This window comes from Sus scrofa, chromosome 6, assembly GCF_000003025.6.
Source record: "Sus scrofa isolate TJ Tabasco breed Duroc chromosome 6, Sscrofa11.1, whole genome shotgun sequence".
Classification (NCBI taxonomy): Eukaryota; Metazoa; Chordata; class Mammalia; order Artiodactyla; family Suidae; genus Sus; species Sus scrofa.
This window is the reverse complement of record NC_010448.4, coordinates 41,972,044-41,986,950: the sequence shown is the minus strand read 5'-3', so window position 1 is coordinate 41,986,950 and position 14,907 is coordinate 41,972,044. Positions and strand designations below refer to the sequence as shown.

At 41.3% G+C, this 14,907-nt stretch overlaps 1 protein-coding gene across 1 annotated transcript in view; it reads left to right on the top strand.

The window, feature by feature from the left end:
- Positions 1-14,907, top strand: part of LOC110261352 — a 422,463-nt gene that overhangs the window by 287,554 nt on the left and 120,002 nt on the right. Inside the window, exon 5 of the mRNA XM_021097538.1 lies at positions 12,465-12,580. Within this exon, the coding sequence (XP_020953197.1) occupies positions 12,465-12,580 (116 nt within the window). The remainder of the gene's footprint in view (positions 1-12,464; positions 12,581-14,907) is intronic.

Sequence of the window (14,907 nt, the reverse complement as noted above, 5' to 3'; positions counted from 1 at the left end):
TATGGCTGCATCTGCGGCATATGGAAGTTCCCCTGCCAGGGGTCCAATTGGAGCTGCAGTTGCGACCTATGCCACAGTCACAGCAATCCTGGATCCTTAACCCACTGAGTGAGGGCAGGGATTGAACCCACATCCTCCCAGAGACATCGTAGGGTTCTTAACTCACTGAGCCACTATGGCTTCCCGTGTAAGGCTTCTGTTCTGAGCCACCATGGCTTCCTGTTCTTGGCTTCTGTGTGTAAGGCATCCTGGGGGTGCAGCTGATACTGCCCGTCAGGAAAGAGGGACGGAAAGAGTTGCTGTAATCTTGACTCACCTTTGGGCGTAATAATTACAGAGCGTTGTGGAGAGAAGGAATTAAGCAAAGGCCCTTATTAACCCTGCCTGAGAGGGTCGGTTGTATGTGTGTGTGTGCAGCTGTCACCTGGGAGGTGTGCTAATGTGTTGGCCACTTGAGCTGTGTCCTTGCACTTTTTTTCTTAATTTCATTACCCCACAATTTTATTTATTTATGTATTTATGTATTTATGTATTTATTTATTTTTGGTCTTTTTAGGGCCGCACCCATGGCATGTGGAAGTTCCCAAGCTGGGGTTGAATCAGAGCTACAGCTGCCAGCCTACACCACAGCCACAGCAACGCAGGATCTGAGCTGTGTCTGCGACCTAAACCACAGCTTACGGCAACACCGGATCCTTAACCCACTGAGTGAGGGCAGGGACCGAACCTGCAACTTCATGGTTCCTAGTCCGATTCATTTCCACTGCACCTCTTCTGTGGCTTGGACAGCAGTCTCTGTTCATGTCCTGGCACTCACAGTGACACAGAATTCAAAGAAAAAATCACCCACCAGTGGTTAAAAAGTAACGACGACCGCAAAATACCTGGAGATTTTACTTATTTTCAGCCTCCATGTTTATTTTAAGTGGTCTGGAGTTTTAGCTACCGCGTGTGCGGATCCCACCCCAGGCAGGCACACATTTTCATCCATGGAAACTTGCTCCCGACTGGCTTTCTGCTGCGTGGGCTGGTGGGCTCCATCCAAGTTTTCGTGTTTATTGCTCACCTGAGCACCGTGATTTGGACAAAGAAACATCTCACCGCTGTGAGCTAGTTTAGGTGTTGCTCTATTTTATTTTATTTTAGATAGTTTAGGTGTTGATCTATTTTATTTATTACCCAAAAAAGTCATCCCTGTCAACATGGGCTAAATGAGTGGGGGATAAGGAGCACCTTGCCTGCCCGCCATGTCCACAGCTTCACTCTCCAGATGCTTTATGCTTCTTGGACTTTCATTAAAAACCCAGCATTCTTTTTTTCCTCCATATTCATCGCTCCTTGTGAAAAATTTAGAACACACCTCTAAAGAAAATGATCAAATTCAAATCATCTCTAATCTCAGCACTCAGAGATGAGATCTCAACCTTTTGAAAATATATCATCCCATTGTTTCTTATGCGGAGACATAAATACATACCCCAAATATAGATTTCTTTTTAAAAATGGATCACAATTTATGTTCAGTTTTATACCATGGAATTTTCACTTAATATATCAAAAGCTTTCCCTCCCAATATTCAAATAGCTTAATATTATTTATATTTATATTATCCACTTACGATGTCATGACTATGATTTTGTGTCAAAAATATGATTTAAAACATTATTTTAAATGGTTAATAGCTGCCTATTGCATGGAAATTCCTTTATTGTTGGACATGTCTACTGTATAATTTAACTTTCTTTGATTTCTGAGATTGACTATTAAAAAGTATTTATTGAACACCTGCACTTTTAGTTTTTGAAGTTCCTGTTTTTTTTCTGTTGGACAATTGCTTGCCAATTTGGATTGTGAAAACTGATTATTGAAGACATACAGTTTTTATCATATATATACGATAATTTCTTTTCTTTTTTTTTTAGGGCTGCACCTGTGACACGTGGAGGTTTCCAGGCTAGGGGTCGAATTGGAGCTGCAGCTGCTGGCCTACACCACAGCCACAGTGACGCCAGATCCCAACTGCATCTGCAGCCTGTGCCACAGCTAGCGGCAATGCTGGTTCCCGAACCCACTGCTTGAGGCCAGGGATTGAACCTGCATCATGGGCACTGTGCCAGGTTCTTAACCTGCTGAGCCACAACGAGAACTCCAAATTTTTATTTAAGGCTCTTACAACTTTTTATTGTGAAATATAACACACGGGTAGAAAATGCACAAAACAGAAACATGTAGCTCCATGATAATCCCACGCGAACACCCATGTGACCACATCCAAGCCCGTGGCCCTCTCTTTGCTCCTTCCAATTGTGACCCTGTCTTCTGCAGCCTCAAAGCAAAGCAAAGGAAAGTGAAGGAAAGCAAAGGAAAGCAAAGCAAAACGCTACCTTAAGTTATAAGGTATGCAAGTCCTGGCTTTGCTTTATGGTTTCCCACTTATGCATTATGTGTGTATCCTGAACCACTCTAGCTTAGTGTTGGTTTTTTGAGCTTTGTTGTGAGACCATGTACTGGGTTCTTTTATGTTTGTTGCCTGTAGGTCTAGTTCCTTGCTTTTCATTGCACTGCAGATTTCCATTTTAGGGCTGTATCACGATGTATATTTCCATCATTGTGTTCATGGGCATTTAGGTAATTTCCAGTTTGGGGTGCCATGGATAATGCGGTCACGAATATTCTTGTGTCTTGGTACAACTGCATGTGTATTTCTTTGGGGTATTTGGCTACACTTGTGCTAAGGCAGGTGTGAGTTCAACTTTGGTTTAGGGTGTCTAAGCGTTCCCATTGCTCTGCTTCTTCACCAGCACCTGCTGGTGTTAATTTTTTAATTTCAGCCCTTCAGGTGTGTGCACTGTGGTTATAACTAACAGTTCCTAGGTGATTAATGAGGTTGAATGTTTTTTCATGTGTTTCTTGGCCATGTGGATATCCTTTTCTGTAAGTGCCTGTCATCTCTTTCAGCTATTGGTCTATTCTGGCTTCCCTGTATTTTCTCACCACTCTATGGTTTTGCTGAAGGGTTCTTTGTTAATTTTATGTATCCCAGATAATACCCTATGGCCTGTTTTTTTGTGTTTTTTTTTTTTTTTCCACTCTTCTCTTGGTGTCTTTTGATGAACAGAAGTTGTTAGTTTTAATGAAACAAAATCTACCTTGAGTCATAAAGATTCTTTTCTGTGTTATTTTCCAGCAGTTTTATTAGTTTGCCTTGTACATCCAGACTGATTATCCTCCAGGAATTGATTTTGTGTATTGTGTGAGGTAGGGGTCAATATTTTTCCCTAATATGTATCTGCTTGTTGGTTTGCCTTTTCCTTATAACTTTGAAGAACCATTCTTCCTCACTCCCATAAAGCAAATATTTCCAAATGCATGCTTGTATGTCTATGCTTTTTATCCTGTTCTGTTGATCATTTTATCTGTCCTGGAACCAGTGCTGTACTGTCTTGGTTCCTGCAGCTTTATAATAACATCTTGGTATCTGATAGAGCAAGTTCTTCTTTCTTTCCTTTTTCAAGACTATCTTGGCTATTTGCATCTTCTTTAAAAAATTTTTTTTTCTTTTCTTTTTAAGGCTACACTGTGGCATATTGAAGTTTTCTGGCTAGGGGTTGAATTGGAACTGCAGCGGCAAGCCTGTATCACAGCCATGGCAACACTGGATCCGAGCTGCATCTGTGATCTATGCTACAGCTTGCAGCAATGCTGGATCCTTAACCCACCGCGTGAGGCCAGGGATGGAACCCGCATCCTCACAGAGGCACTGTTGGGCTCTCAACCTGCTGAGCCACAACAAGAACTCCCTATTTACATTTTCAAATGCATTTTAGGATTAGGATGATAGGCAGAATTCTGCGATGGCCCCTGTGAGGCTGCCTTGTGCTGTTCACATCTTTGTCTACCTCCCTTTCCTTGACTGTGGGCAAGACCTGTGGTTTGCTTCTGGTCGATAAAATATGGCAGAGGTGATGATGGGTGACTTCCCATCAGATATCTGTATCTCTGTCTATCTATGTATATATATCCAGTCTAGCCAGCATCAAGTAGAGACTGTCCTACTGGCCTTGAAGAAGCAAGCGTCTAGGACATAGAGTGACTATGGAGAAGGCCACATGGCAGAGACTGTAGGCAGCCTCTAGGAGCTGAGGCCTCAGTCCTCCAGCAGCAGGGACCAAATTCCACCAGCAATCATGTGAGCTTGGCAGAGAGCTCTGATCTCCAGATGAGAACACAGCCTGACCAACACCTCCATTGTAATCTTCTGAGACTCCAAGCAGACCCAGCTAAGTTGTGCCTGGATTCCTGAGTCACAGATAATGCGAGCTATCAAGTGTGTCTGCCTTAAGGCGTCTAAGTTTATGGTAACTTGTTTCATAGCAACAGAAAACTAATACAACCAGTTTATCGAGCTTCTAGGAAAAAAAAAAAGAAAACTTTTGGAATTTTTATTGGGGTCATGATGGATGGATAATTTTGGAGGGAATTGACATTTCTATGAAATTGCATTTTTAATCCATTAAAAGAAGGGGATAGAGCCTTTCTTTTAAATTTTTATTAATAAGGAATTGTAATTTTTTGATGTAGTGCTCTTCACCTTTCTGTTAAGTTTATTACAGGCTATTTGATACATACTTTTATTGCCATTTGTTGTAAATGGTGTTTCTTTGTTTTGTGTTTGTGACTGGTAAATAAAAAAGCAAATATTATTATTATTATTATTTTTATTTTTATGGCCACACGCATGGCATATGGAGGTTCATGGGCCAGGAGCCTCAGCTGTGACCTACACCAGGCGGGCAACACCAGGTCCTTTAACTCACTCTGCTGTGCTGAGAATTGAATTCATGCCTCCACAGTGACCCGAGCTACTGTTGTTGAATTCTTAACCCACTGCACAGTAGCGGGCACTCCAAAAAGCAAATATTTTTTATGTGCTGAACTTGAATTTAGCTTGGTTGCTAACCTCACTTATTCCTTTTACTAATTGATAGATTCTTTTGGATTTTCTAAATCCACAACTTTTCATTTCCTTTCTAACTCATGTTTTTAATTTCTTTTTCTTGATGTATCATTGATTTCGAAAGCAAACTTTTCAGTGCTGCATCTTGGAGAACCGGTTCCTCTTTCCTACCTTTCTGAGTCCTGGATAACAATCCTCGATTTCTCTGTGATGCTGCTAAAAGCATGGGTTAGTCACCTCCTCTGAAACTGATATTCTTTCTCAGGTTAAAGAAAAAACCAGCATCCCCAAATGCTAAGCCTCCCTGGGCTTCCATTTTCCGTTGATCATGACTTAGTGATTCTTCATTGATTTGTTAGCTTTGTGTTTCCTTTGCTTGTTTTTAATTTTTAATGTTATCTACTTTTGCTCTAGTTGTCATGAGGGAGGGCAGATCAAATAATCTATCCCATCCTTAGCAGAAGCGTGTCACAATATTTTTAACTTTTTAACAGCTTGGGGTATAATTTATATGCTGTAGCATCTAGCAATTGTAAGTGTACAAGTCGATGAAGTTTAGTTAATGGACAAGAGTTGGGTAGTAAGGATCACAATCCAGTTTTAGAACATTTCCGTCCCCTAAATGTTGCCTCATGACTCTTTGCAATCAGTTCCCAGACTGTCACTGACGTGCTATGTTTGTATGATTATAGATTTGCATTTTTTTATAAAGTTCTTGTAAATTGAATTGTATGTAATATGTAGTCTTTGTGTCTGGCTTCTATCATTTTAACATAATGATACCAATTTCAATGCATGTTGTTCCATGTTATGATTTCTTGTTTCCAGTGTACAAGTTTTTTTTTTTTTTTTTTGGTCTTTTTAGGGCCACCCCCATGGCTAGGGGCTGAATTGGAGCTGTAGCTGCCAGCCTACGCCACAGCCACAGCCAGAGCCATGTGGGATCTGAGCTGAGTCGGTAACCTACACCACAGCTCACGGCAACACCAGATCCTTAACCCACCGAGCAAGGCCAGGGATTGAACCTGCGTCCTCATGGGATGCTAGTCAGATTCGTTCGCCGCTGAGCCACGACGGGAACTCCTTCAGTGTACAAGTTTTGTAGTTGTCGTTTTACAGTTTCCGTGCAGATATTTTGTACTGTTTTCTCTAATCCCAAATATTTGCTTTGATACTATTGTGAATGGCAGTGCTTTCTTAATTTTATTTTTGGATTGTTTATTGCTGGTATATAGAACTACAATTGATGTCAGGTCAGTAGGGTTGATAGTGCTGTTCAGGTGGTTTATATCTTTACTGATTTCCTGTCCAGTTACTCTATTATTTAGAATGAATTATTGAAATCTCCAACTGTAATTATTGAGTCATCTATTTCTTCTTTCAGTTCTTTCAGGTTTTTCTTTTTTTATTTGGGGGCTCCCTTATTAGATTCACATTTATTTATAACTTATATATCTTCTTGACATATTAAACCTCTTATCATTAAGAAATCTTTCTTTTTCTCTATAAAAAAATTCATCTTAAAAGTGATTTTACATGATGCTAATGCAGCCATTTCGGCTTTCTTATTGTTAATGTTTGTGTGTTGTATATTTTTGCATCTTTTTACTTTGATTTGTTTGTATCTTTGAGTCTAGAGCTCTGGTAGATAAAATATAATTGAATCTTACTTAAAAAACACAACCCAGTCAGATAATCTCTGCCTTTTGTTGAGAATGTTTTGTCCTTTCACATTAATTTGATAATTGGTTTCGTTAGATTTATATCCACCCTTTTGATATGAATTTTCAATATGTCTCATAGCTTTAAAATTTTTTCTATTCCTTCTTTACTGCCTTCTCTTGTATTAAATAAGCATTTTTAGTATGCCATTTTTATTTCCCTATTTTTTTAAACAGTGTAATTTTTTTCTATGGGTTTAAATGGGTTCTGTGGGTTTTATGCTCTGTGGCTTTGAAATACATTGATGTATCACTGTTTCATATTGACACTCAGGTAATTCAAGTAAAATTTAGCCACTTCACTTCCATATAGCTCCATTTCCTCTCCCTCCTTTATGATATTATTATCATATATATTATATGTGTTTTAAACCCAATAACGCAATTTTATAATTACTCTCTTCAGTCTTATGCTTTTGGAAGAAATTAAGATAAGAAAAAAGAAAAAAACTATATTTTATATATACTCTCTCTATATATTGTATATATAAAACCTATATTTTATATATACATTCTATATTTACCTACCTATTTACTATTTCTGGCCTCTGCATGTCCTCCTGTGGGATTGAGTTACTATCAGGTCTCATATCCTTTCATCCTGAAGAATGTCCTGTCGTATTTCTCATAAGGCAGGTCAGCTACCAATAAATTTTCTTAGTGTTTATCTAGGACTGTATTCTCCTTTCATTTTTAAAGAATTTTTTTTGCTGGTTATAGAATTCTTGGTTAACAGTTTTACGTTTTTTCTTTAGCGCTTTGAATATGTCATTCCACTGTCGTTTGGGCTTCACTGTTTTTGATACAGAGTCAGCTGTTAATCATATGGTTACTCCTCTGTACATGCTGAGTTATTTTACCCTTGCCGCTTTCCAGAATTTTTGCTTGTCTTTGGTTTTTCATAGGCTAAGTGCAATATACTTATCCTATGTTGTGTCTGAGCTTCTTGCATCAGTAAATTATGCTTTCTCATCAAATTTGATACCTTTTGGCTATTATTTCTTTGAATACTCTTCCCCCCCTCCCGCATCTTGCACTCTCTTTTCAGAAAATCTCACCATATGTGTGTGTTGGCATACTTGATGTTTCCGACAAATATTTGTCTCTGTTTATTAAAATTTTTTCTCTGTTCTTTGTGTTGGGTAGGTTCTACTTTTCTATCTTCAAGTTTACTGATTTTTTTTTTTTTGCCTTTTTTTAGGGTGGCACCTGTGGCACATGGAGGTTCCCAGGCCAGGGGTCTAACTGGAGCTACACCTGCTGGCGTATACCACAGCCACAGCAATGCCAGATCTGAGCCGTGTCTGTGACCTACCCCATGGCTCACAGCAACACCAGATCCTTAACCCACTGAGCAAGGCCAGGGATCAAACCCATAACTTCATGGTTCCTAGTCGGATTCGTTTCCACTGCACCACAATGGGAATTCCAAGTTTACTGATTTTTTTTAATTCTGCCCTTTCAGGTATGATATTGAGCTCATCTATTTAATATTCATTTTGATTATTGTATTGTTTACTCCAGAATTTTCATTTTTCACATAGGTCTTTTTTTTAGTTTTTATTTCTCTATTTTGGTTCTTGACTTGAATAACTGTCATTGTATTTTCATTTAATTCTTAAAATTTTTTATTGATGAGAAATTAACCAACTATTTTGAAGTGTAAAAATCAGTGTTTTTTAGTAAACTCACAGTGTTGTTCTAGAACATTTTCATCATATCCAGAAAGAAACTTTATACCCATTAAAGAGTTGTTTCCCATTCACCTTTACCCCTGCCCCAGCACCAACCAATCTGTGTTATTTCTCCATTAGTTTACCTTTTCTGGATATTTTACATAAATAGAATCATACAATATTTTCTGTCTGGCTTCTTTCACTAAACACAATATTTTTGAGGTTCATCCACATTATAGCATGTATCAATACTTCATTGTTATTGCTGAATAATATTTCATTGCATCTATATTTCATAATTTATTTATCCAATCATCTATTGGTGAACAGTTTGGGATAGTTCTCTTTGTTATTGTGAATATAATTTCTATGACCATGCGTATACATGTTTTTGTTTGCAGACCCATTTTCCTTTTCTTTCTTTCTTTCTTTTTTCTTTTTTTTTGCTTTTCAGGGCCTCTCCTGTGGCCTATGGAGGTTCCCAGGCTAGGGGTCCAATTGGAGCTACAGCTGCCAGCCTATGCCAGAGCCACAGCAATGCGGGATCCGAGCTGCATCTGCAACTTACACCACAGCTCACAGCGACACTGGATCCTTAACCCACTGAGCAAGGCCAGGGATTGGACCTGCAGCCTCATGGTTCCTAGTTGGATTCGTTTCCACCGCGCCACAACAGGAACTCCTGCAGACCCATTTTCAATTCTTTGGAGCATATCCCTAAGAGTGGAAAATGCTGGGTCATATGCTAATTCTATATTTAGCTTTTTGAAGACTCACAAAACTGTTTCCCACAGTTGCTGCTCATTATTACATTCCCACCAGCATTCGAAGTTTCCAGTTTCTCCATATCCTATCCACTTCTTACTATTTTCCATGTGAAATGTGAAGTGTTACCTCATTGTGGTTTTGATTTGCATTTCCCTAAGGACCAGTTTTGTTGAGCATCTTTTCATACACGTGGCTATTTGTGTATCTTCTTTGGGAAAGATCTATTTAAGTACTTTGCCCATTTTTAAATTGGGTGTTCATCTTTTTATTGTTGTGTTGTGAGGGGTTCTTTATATATTCTGAATGATAGAATGTTGTTTTATTTTATTTTAATTTTTTGTCTTTTCTAGGGCTGCTCTCACAGCATATAGAGGTTCCCAGGCTAGGGGTCTAATCGGAGCTGTAGCTGCCGGCCTATGCCACAGCCACAGCAATGTGGGATCGAGCCACATCTGTGACCTACACCACAGCTCACAGCAACACTGGATCCATAAGGCACTGAGCGAGGCCAGGGATCAAATCACAACCTCATGGTTCCCAGTCGGACCCACTAACCACTGAGCCATAACGGGAACTCAATTGTTTTTTGTTGTGGTTATTGTTTTTGTAGAATATTATTATATATATGGTTTGAAAATATTTTCTCCCATTTTGGAGGGTTTTTTTTGTTTTTTACTTTAACACTCTCTTTTGATGCATGAAAGTTTTTAATTTTGATAAAATGCAATTTATTTATATTTTCTTTTCTTGCTCATGCTTTGGTGTCCTATCTGAGAATTTATTGCCAAGTCCAAGATTATTAAGCTTTGCCCCTGTGTTTTATTCTAAGAGTGTTAGCTCTTATTTTTATGTTGCTGGCCCATTTTGAGTTAATATTTGTATATATTGTGAAGCAAGAGTTTTTTTTTCCCTTTAATTCTTTAAACATAGTGTTTTAATTCTTTGAACAATTTTATTATAATAGCTGCTTTGAAGTCTCTGTCTGTTAAGTCCAAAACCACATCTGGGCCCACTCAGCATCAGCTTATACTGATCCTTTTTATCCCTAAGTATAGGTCATGCTTTTCTGTTTTTTTCCATGTCTTGCGATTTTTTGTTGAAACCCGGACATTAGAAAAAATGTATCTTAGCAACTATGGGTTTGTGGTTGTCCCCCTGAGGGTTTTTTTCTTTAATAACTTGCCTGTGCTCAGTCTGTAGAATCTGTCTTCGAAGGGTGTGTGGCTGTTGATATGTCTGCTTAGTTTTTTAAATTCTTATTTTTGTTTTTTTCAGTCTGATTTCCTAAGAGTTACTTCTGAAGAGTTGAGGCAGCTTTGCCTCAGGGTTTAGTTTTAGTTTCTTCCAGGCTCTCTTGCCTCTTACCTGCACATGCCAGAGGTTCTCCAGGCAGCCAAGGGTGTGTGGATAACTTATTTAGCTCTTTGGGGATCTTGCCATTATATTTCTGGCTATTCCACCACTCACCCAAGTGGCACTACGACTTCACACTAACACTGCTGTGGGTTTCCCCCCATTAATTTTCTTCTGATTTTTTTTAGTTTTTACTGACAGCACCATTGGGTACAGATTTGTCCTCCACTTCAAGACAGGTCAACCCCCTTTGGCAATGAAAATGATATTTTTCACAGCCAACTTTGCTGTGACAAAACCTCGGTGCTAACTGAGCTGAAGAGGCAGATGAGGGCAGCCATAGGGAGAGATCCATTGACCCCCACTGTTCTTATTCAAAGTTCTACCAGTTGTTCATGAATAAGCACTTCCAATTTATTGTTTGCCTTTCCTCCATTTCTGAAGTCCTGAAAGTTTTGGGTTTTGACAGTTTTGTCTGGTTTTTAGTTGTTTCATAGGGAGAACAGTTGTGGATCTTTTTTCTCCTTTATGGCTAGAAGTCTTGTTCCTTGTTTTCTCCTTTGTGGCTGGAAGTAATTGTTTTCACGTTTGGCTTTTTCATTTTTACATGGTCGAATATATCAGTGTTTTCTTTAGTGTGTCATATTTCATTCCAAGATTATATTCTAATGAACAGAAACTATTCTGTAATATGATGGTTTAACTTTCCCTTCAAATGAAAGGACTATGCTCCAAATTCATTTATTTCCTTGTAATAAAGTTGGACTCTGCTTATTGTTTTCTTCTTATTGTTAGCTAGTTGTTCCAGACCAACTTTTTTTTTTTTTTTTTTGTCTTTTTAGGGCCACACCTGAGGCATACAGAGGTTCCGAGGCTAGGGGTCGAATCAGAGCTGTAGCCACTGGCCATAGCAACACAGGATCTAAGCTGAGTCTGCCACCTACACCACAGCTCACAGCAATGCTGGATCCTTAACCCACTGACCAAGACCAGGGATCGAACCTGCATCCTCATGCATAGTAGTCAGCTTCGTTTCCACTGAGCCATGACAGGAACTCCCGGACCAACTTTTGAATACTCTTTTCTTTTCCTGCTGTTTTGAAAAGCAACTGTTGGAATATCTGAGGGATATGTTTGCTAACTCAGCGGACCTTCTATTCTATTCCATTGATTTGTTTTGTATCCCCTTTTCATTGGAAATGCTGCTGTTCTAATTATGGAACCTTTAGAATGGCTTCCACTATAAAGTGTCATCAGATCTTCCCTTCTGCCCTCTTACGTTTCAGGTGGTACAGTTGACTTATGTTTTTCACACCACAGAGTAAGCTCGCATTCATTCATTCAACCATTCATTCTTTTCATCTGATACAAGGTTCTTTGAGCTTGTACTGTGTGCCAGGCGACATGGTTACCAGGAAAGCCATGGTGAACAGCAGCCTGCCCTGCTGGAATTTGCATTCTGAAAAAAAGTAAATGAGAAAATGAATAAAATAATTGAAAACTATAACGGGTGTTATGAAGCAAACAAGCAAACATAGTGGAGAATGGCAGAGGGAGCCTGTTTTGGCTGATGTTGTTGGGGGAGTTCTAGTTGAGAAATTGGTGTTTAAGTCCAGCCTTGCAGGGTAGGTAGGAGCCATACAGGCTGCATGTTGCTCTTTATTTCCAAACAGTTGTCTGTTTATCACAACACCACTTTTTTTTTTTCTTTTTATGGCTGTACCCATGGCATATGGAACATTTTGGGCCAGGGGTCGAATTGGAGTTACAGTTGGGACCTGTGCCACAGACACAGCAACACTGGATCCAAGACACATCTGTGACCTGTGCTGCAGCTTACTGCTACACTGGGTCCTTAACCCAACTGAGTGAGGCCAGGGATGGAACCCACATTCTCACAGAGACAGTGTCGGGTCCCTTCCCTGCTGAACCACAATGGGAACCCCCACAACACCATTTAATTGTAAGATTTAACCTTTTATCCATAGGTGGGAGAGAACAGCACATGCCTGTATACCCTGCTGTGGAAAGAACCAGAAAAGCTGAAAGAAAACCTGTGAGGCCAGAAGCTGGGATGTGGGAAGGCTTGAGAAGGGTGCAGGAGGTAAGCAGTGATAAGTCTGGCCCAGCCTTGTGGACCACAGAGGGAAGTTGCTTTGCATCCTTCGTACAGTGAGAGTTCCCTAAAGGGGTTTCCGAAGGGCAGTGTGATGCCCCTGGTTTTCAGAAGACCACTCCTGTCGCAATGTGGAGAAGAGGCTGGTGATGGAAAGGCAGCAAGTGGGAACCCAGGTTAGCGAGTGCTTGTGTGGCTGGGGAGAGGTCATAGTGGTGGTGGTCCAGCCTGGTGGCCCAGGGGGGCGGCCAGAGCATGGACAGCACATCCTCCTGATGGGACAGACGTGGGGCAGGTGGAAAGACAGGTAAAAAGCATGGGGACAATTTTGTCCACCTGCAGGATCTGGAAAGAGGCCTCTTGCAATGGGCAGAGAAGGACTTTGTTCGTAGGTGAGCTGTCTTCTCTTAGGCAGCGTCTGTCCTGAGATGGGAGCCCAGGCTGCGAGTGACTTGGGGGATGATTGACCTGGGGGAGGGGGCACACGTTATTAGAAACCCAGTGGGGTGGACAGTGAGGAGAGTGCCTCTGAACCTCTTGGCAAGCATCGCACCCCAGGATTGGAAAGGGCCAAGAATTCAACAGAAAAGGCGATCCGTGCGAGAAGGAGATGTAAACAATTGACAGAATGTTACGGCTCCACAGAAATGTCAGGGTATTAAAGTGGGTGTCTGAGAAAACAGAAACTTGCAGTCTGAAATGATGAATAAGCCACTGCCAGTTGTCATAGAATGTGTGAGGCGCGTGTGTGAGCAGAGAGAGGCTGCGCGGCACTCCTGGAGCAGGCGGCGGCGGGCACGGCACTCACCCAGGCCCTCCTGTAGTCGCCTTCCCTGCTCACCACCTCTCTAATCGCACACCGAGGCTCACCCTCTTGGCTGGACTGGACATGCCACAGAGCAGTGTGGTAGGAGATCGAGGTTCCTGTTCCCTGGTGTGCACGCCCTGCATCACCCCCTACCCTTAGGTGTGGGTGAGATTTGTGATGAGGATGTGGGGCGTGGCAAAGGGGAAGGGATGCCACGCTTAAGGACCCACATCAGTTGACTTTGAGTTCACCTCGGTGGGCCTGACCTCATCAGGGGATCCATTGAAAAGCGGGTCTGGAAGTCAGATACTTGACAGGAAGTCAGAAATGCTCTCCTGTCAGTCTCCAGGAACCAAACTGGTGTCATGTGGAGGAGGCCATGTGGCAGAGATCCGTGGTGGCCTCTGGTTGCTGAGGGCCTCCGTCCCACAACTGCAAGGAACTAGGTTCTGCCAACACCCAGCAAGCCTGGGAGAGGATGCCAGACTCCAGGGAGATCACAGACCTGGCAACACCTTGATCGTGGCTGTTGAATCTCTGAGCAGAGGACAGAGCTGAGCCATGCCTCTTTCCCACAGAAACGGTGAGATCATAAATGGGCATTGCTTTATTCTGCTCTGCTGTTTAAACATTTATTTTTATTTTTAAACGTTTTATTGACATATAGTTGATTTATTAGATTGTGATCATTTCTGCTGTACAAAAAGAGTGATTTAATTATACATGTACACACGTCCCTTCCCTTTCAGTTTCTTTTTCCACGTAGATGACTATAGAACATTGGGTAGGAGTCTCTGTGCCATACAGCAGGTCCCCGTTGGCCTGTCATTCCATATACCTTAGTGGACACACGCTAATTCCCCATCCCCAGTCTGTCCCTGCCTCCCCCCACCCTGTCCCTGTTGGTAAACCCTAAGTGTTTCAAACTCTATGAGTCTGCTTCCGTTCTGCAAATAAGTTCGAGAAGATGTGATACCTATACACAATGGAATATTGCTCAGCCATACAAAAGCATGAATTAACACCATTTGCAGCAACATGGATGGACCTAGAAATTGTCATACCAAGTGAAATTCGGCAGTGAAAGACAAACATCTTATGATATCACTTATATGTGGAATCTAAAAAAAGGACACAAATGAATTTACTCGGCTCTGTTGGTGGTCATTTGTTTTGCAGCAATAGACCGTTTACATGGTCAGGGGCACTTTGCTGGTCATTACTGTCCCCATACCAGGCACAGGGCCTGTTGCAAGCAGATATTCGATACAGGATGTGTGTAGAATGAGTAAGTGGATGAATGGATGACAGCCAGCCAGGAACGCATGGGAGCACTGCCCAACCATGGGGTGTCGTGTGTGTCCTAGCCAGCTGTGGGGTCCCAGCTGCCTGCGAGCTCGGGGAGAGAGACCCTGGGGTGGGATTCCTAATAGATACGGATGTAACCGGAAGTCGCATTTGGGTCCTGAATGAGGGCCTGCAGCAGGCGTGACTTTCTCTGCGTTGG